Source organism: Tyto alba, unplaced genomic scaffold (genome assembly GCF_018691265.1).
Source record: "Tyto alba isolate M040663 unplaced genomic scaffold, T.alba_DEE_v4.0 Super-Scaffold_24, whole genome shotgun sequence".
Lineage (NCBI taxonomy): Eukaryota > Metazoa > Chordata > Aves > Strigiformes > Tytonidae > Tyto > Tyto alba.
In genome coordinates this window covers 683,044-688,271 of record NW_024881298.1, presented here as the reverse complement: position 1 = coordinate 688,271, position 5,228 = coordinate 683,044, and the positions used below count along the sequence as shown (strand labels likewise).

The window sequence follows — 5,228 nt, the reverse complement described above, 5'->3', positions numbered from 1 at the left end:
GCTTGAGTCTTAAGGATATGTCTGATTTCCTGCTTAGGACTTGGGAAGAGGGAGCTGCCCCTGGGCAGTGTCAGTGTTGCCAGGATTAGTCTGCAGGGAAGAGATGAGAACACAACAGGTGGGATGGGGGCTGGGAGCAGTGACAGGGAGGTGACATGGGGACAGAGGAACTGGTCCTGGCAGGGACAGCTTCAGGCAGCTGAGAGCCAGGCCAGTGCACTGTATCCCTCTCTGCTCACCTGTACAGAGAAAGAGAGAACAGTTTAGAGAACATGTCTTTCAATATGGAATATTCTACACTTACAGAAGTTCAATTTCTTCTTTAAGTGTGGTGTTAGGGAGATCATCCTCCAGAGGAAATATCTGTCAGCACAGAGCATCCTCAGTGGTGACGAGCAAGTCACTCGTGGGCAGAGCAGCTCTCCTGACCCTGCTCTAGGGTACAGGGAGCCCTTTTGTCTCTCAGGGCTCCCCCATGTTCAGGCTGAGAGCAATGTGCAAGATGATTATTTCTGCCTCTTCACAGAACATGCCCGCACTCAGCAGACCACAAATATGAGCTGGCAAAAAGGAGTACATTAAAGTTACATCAAAGAAAGATAATAGCCTCACTTGTCATGGCCTTCTCCTCCTTCAACTTCCACACCTGGAGCGAAAAAAATTCCAACAGCACCTCTATCACCCAGTTCCTCCTCCTGGCATTTGCAGACATGCGGGAGCTGCAGCTCTTGCACTTCTGGCTCTTCCTGGGCATCTACCTGGCTGCCTTCCTGGGCAACGGCCTCATCATCACAGCCATCGCCTGCGACAACCACCTCCACACCCCCATGTACTTCTTCCTCCTCAACCTCTCCCTCCTCGACCTGGGCTCCATCTCCACCACTCTCCCCAAAGCCATGGACAATTCCCTTTGGGACACCAAGGACATCTCCTACATGGGATGTGCTGCACAAGTATTTCTTTTTCTATTTTTGCTATCGTCAGAGTATTTTCTTCTCACCGTTATGTCTTATGACCGCTACATTGCCATCTGCCAACCCCTGCACTATGGGACCCTCCTGGGCAGCAGAGCTTGTGTCCACATGGCAGCAGCTGCCTGGGGCACTGGATTTCTCTATTCTGTCCTACACACTGCCAACACATTTTCCCTACCACTCTGCGGAGACAATGCTGTGGACCAGTTCTTCTGTGAAATCCCCCAGATCCTCAAGCTCTCCTGCTCAGACTCCTACCTCAGGGAAGTTGGGCTTCTTGTGGTTAGTGCCTGTTTAGCATTTGGATGTTTTGTTTTCATTGTTGTATCGTATGTGCAGATCTTCATGGATGTGGTGAGGATCCCCTCTGAGCAGGGACGGCACAAAGCCTTTTCCACGTGCCTCCCTCACATGGCTGTGGTCTTCCTCTCTATCAGCACTGGCATGTTTGCCTACCTGAAGCCCCCGTCCATCTCCTCCCCATCTCTGAACCTAGTGGTCTCATTTCTGTACTCGGTGGTGCCTCCAGCCGTGAACCCCCTCATCTACAGCATGAGGAACAAGGAGCTCAAAGAGGCACTGTGGAAACTGTTGACTGGATGGTTTCCAAAAGCAATGAACTGCTTGTTATCTCCTTCAAATCACTCATAATGTAATTCATAAGAACAAGTCCAAATCCTGAAATTTTCTTGGGGTTTTTTTGTGGGATTCATTTGTATTTGTTTTGGTTTACTTTGCAGAATATCATTCACATTTAAATGTAATTTTAATGTCATTTTTAATTATGGTTGTATTCAAATTCTGTTGACAAATATCTGTGTAAATAAGGAGTCATACTGTCTGTGTGTTTAAACAAACCAAGTAAGCCTGTAGTGACTTTCCTGTGTTCCTTCCTTTGAGAACTTCTCTGGAGCTACCGGGATGGTGCCTGTGTGCAGTGGAGGGTGTGGGGCAGGGTTTGGCTGCTCTCAGCAAACCCCTCAGCACTGCACAATTGATAGAAGGAGACGTGCTGGAACTTGTCAGCCACAGGCCTTGGGAAAGATAAGAACTTTGTTTAGAAGAAACAGAGTGCTGGCTCGATATTTACATAAGAATCATGGGTGGGTGAGGCTGTAAAAAACAATCACCCGGTAAAAGAGGAACTATTGTCTCTGTTCAATATAGATTGTTGTAGATAAAGTGGGTGCTTAGAAAGATGCCTTTGGCATTAGCCAGTCGGTGAATGCACAGTGTGGAGTGTAAGCCAATCAGTCTTTGGCATGTTCTGAAGAAACCAAATAGTTTGTAGCACATCATCTAGGAACTAGTATAAAAGTATGTGAAGAATCATAATATTGTTGCAGTTACCTTAATAAAACAGTTTGAATCCTAGAATATTATTTTGATTTTAGTTTAAAAGTATGATTTTGACTTAACATAAAGCTACAGTAGCTATGAGAATATAAAGTACACTAAGGCCCTTAGGATTAAGCAACTAGTATGCTGTGTGCCTTGAACACTATGAGAATCGTTATGGACTCTGAATTAACGCAATGGGTACTGGTTATGGATCTTGACTTGAAACAACAGGTACCAGAGGAAAACTGGTTTGGTTGGGAAGATCGGCCAAGGAAGAGGTGAACATTAACCAAAGGTGGAGTGAGCATGCGCAAGGATGGAGTTCAATCAGCGGACACAGTGAGGAAGACTATCGACGACCACCAGAGGACCTCCATCCAGCATAACCACGCATGGGTTAGAGACATTTGCATATGATAATAATTCCCAGGAAATAACATGAATGTGCTGATCATTGCTCTCCCCCCATTCTATTTAAATCAATCAGTAAAGATGACCAATGATTTCTGTAAAATAGGAATATAGATAAGATGATGTAACTGAAAGCCAATCTGAAACTGAAAGCAATTGCGAAAGAACTTATCTACACACAGCAGATAAGCAGGCACTTCTTTATTCCAGCGCTGGGGAACATGGGGGATAACTCGGCCAAAGATGTGTTCAGCAACAGGTACAAAACACCACATATTTATACACTTTTTCAGCAGAGTCATGGTTACATAGTCATGGTTACATAGTCATTTTAACTCAAGATCCATAATCAGTACCCACTGTTTTGATTCAGAGTCCATAACAATTCCTATAGTGACTAAGGCAAACACCATACTAATTAATAACGATTCCTATAGTGATTAAAGCAAACACCATACTAGTTATCTGTTCCTAAGGGCCTCAACGTACCTTATGTTGTCATAACTGCTATAACTCCATTTTAAATCAAAGTCATTTTTTAAACTAAAATCAAAATGATATTCTAGGATTCAAACTATATTATTAAGGTATTTGCAACAGCATCAGTGTCAGTGGTGAAAGGGAATTAAAGGAGCCAGGCCCGCAGGACTCCTTGAGAATAGGGCTCTCTTGGGCGCTCCCGGGAACTTTCCTCACTGGTATACATCTGGTCAGGAACACTTCGGTGTTCACATCGGTACTTTCTGGTCTTGATACGAGAAATTGTATCTTTCAGATTCTGTAATTTCTGTGCTTCTGAATCTTGTAACTTTGTAACTTTGGTAATACAGGAAACAATGAAACACTGTTGAAATGGTTCTGTTATCCCATGAGGGGTGCAACCCGAGATAAGCGAAGTGAAAGGAGAAAAAAAAAAAAAAAAAAAAAAAAAAAGAAGAAGAGGAAAAAAAAATGTATACAGTCGGTTTAATATGGCATTTAAATTTTCAAACCTGTTTAAAGAAGGGAGAGGGAGTAAGAGTTCTATACCAAGAAACACTCCCTTAGGTTGCCTTTTAGCTCACTGGAAAGAGATGCATGATGAATTAAGTAAAAGTGAAAAAATACTGAATTTTGTAATCATGAATAGCCATTGTATAAATTAGAAGACAGAGAAATGTGGCCCCTGAATGGGACCATAAGTTATAATACTATTTTGCAATTAATGTTATTTTGTAAAAGGGAAGAAAAATGGGATGAGGTTCCATATGTAGATCTGTTCTTTTATCTGCGAGAAAAAACAGAGTGGCAAAAAGAATGTGGGCTGATTAATCAAATGATGTCTCTTATGGTATGTAGGTAGTCAGGGCCTGGCGGCCGGAAGATATCGCGTTGTACGGAAAAATAGGGCCCCTTTTTCTGATAGCCCGATAGCCAATAGTAATGTAGCAGTGATGTAAGCAGATGGAAGTGACGTTGTAAACCCAAGCTATATAAGGCCTGTATATTCCTCAATAAAACGCCATTTGCCACCCACCACATTGGTGTCTGTGAGCTGATGGCCCGAGCGGCCTGGGGTTGGTCGCCGTGCCGTTCCTGAACCAGGTCGCCACGCCTCTGAAAGGCAACAAGCGGTGCCAAAACCCAGGAATCTCCTGGAATCGGGTGAACGGCGGCCGGAGCGGCAGGACCAGCCCGGCGGGGACGACGCTCCCAGACCAACAAGGAGGATGGAAGCCCTTGTGAAGGTCGTATTACAAATTCATAAGCAGTGGGGTATTGATTGTAAACCCAAAGATTTTACTCTCGCTGTAGAGAGACTTTTAAAAATTGGGGTCATTGACCAGCCGGTCGATATCCTCCACCCTGAAGTGTGGGATAAATGCACTAAAGCATTAGCCGAGGAGACAATGTTCTCGGGTAGTGGGAAACTTGTACAGGCCTTACAGAAGGCCTTGCAAGAGCAGGAGACCTGGAGGGCGGCAAGGGACTGTTTGCAAACCACCCCGAAATTGGGAGTCGGGACGGCTACACAGACTTCGTGCCCTCCAGATAGTGACAATCCTGCCGAGACTAAGGACCTGCGGGAGAGCGATGCACCCCCCCAATCCCCAAACCCTGACCCACTTACGGAGGAGGAGAAACGAGCAAAGTCCTTTTGGGGCGGGCTAACGGAGGAAGCTAGGGGAGCCGCGGAGAAATCAGAATCTGGGGAAGTCTGGCCCACACCACCACCCTATGTGCCTCAAAATGGCGCCGAGCACAAGAGGGAAGGGCGGGGCAAAGATGTTTTCGGCGGGAAAAGGGAGGAAGTGCTAGAACTAACAAGCGTGCGTGAAAGGGAAGGGGAGGAGAATGAGGGAGAGTCAAGAGGGAGGGAACAGCCCGCCTGCAAGGGAAGTGGGTGGGGCCGGAGCCCAACGAAAAGGGACTGGAATCCGGCAGTGACCAGTCAGTCTTGTTCCGGCTCCGACTCAGACAGTAGCTGGGAAGAGCGGCTTGCAGCAAAAAGGGGAGTGAGGA

The 5,228-nt window shown here is 45.8% G+C and overlaps 1 protein-coding gene across 1 annotated transcript; it reads left to right on the top strand.

Annotated features, from left to right (window-relative positions):
- Window positions 1–659: 659 nt before the first annotated feature.
- On the top strand, window positions 660–1,625 carry LOC104358039 (olfactory receptor 14A16-like). The gene has a single exon (XM_032990717.2). It carries the CDS (start codon window positions 711–713, stop codon window positions 1,623–1,625), a length of 915 nt encoding a protein of 304 aa, XP_032846608.1. The 5' UTR covers window positions 660–710.
- The last annotated feature ends 3,603 nt before the right edge of the window (window positions 1,626–5,228 follow it).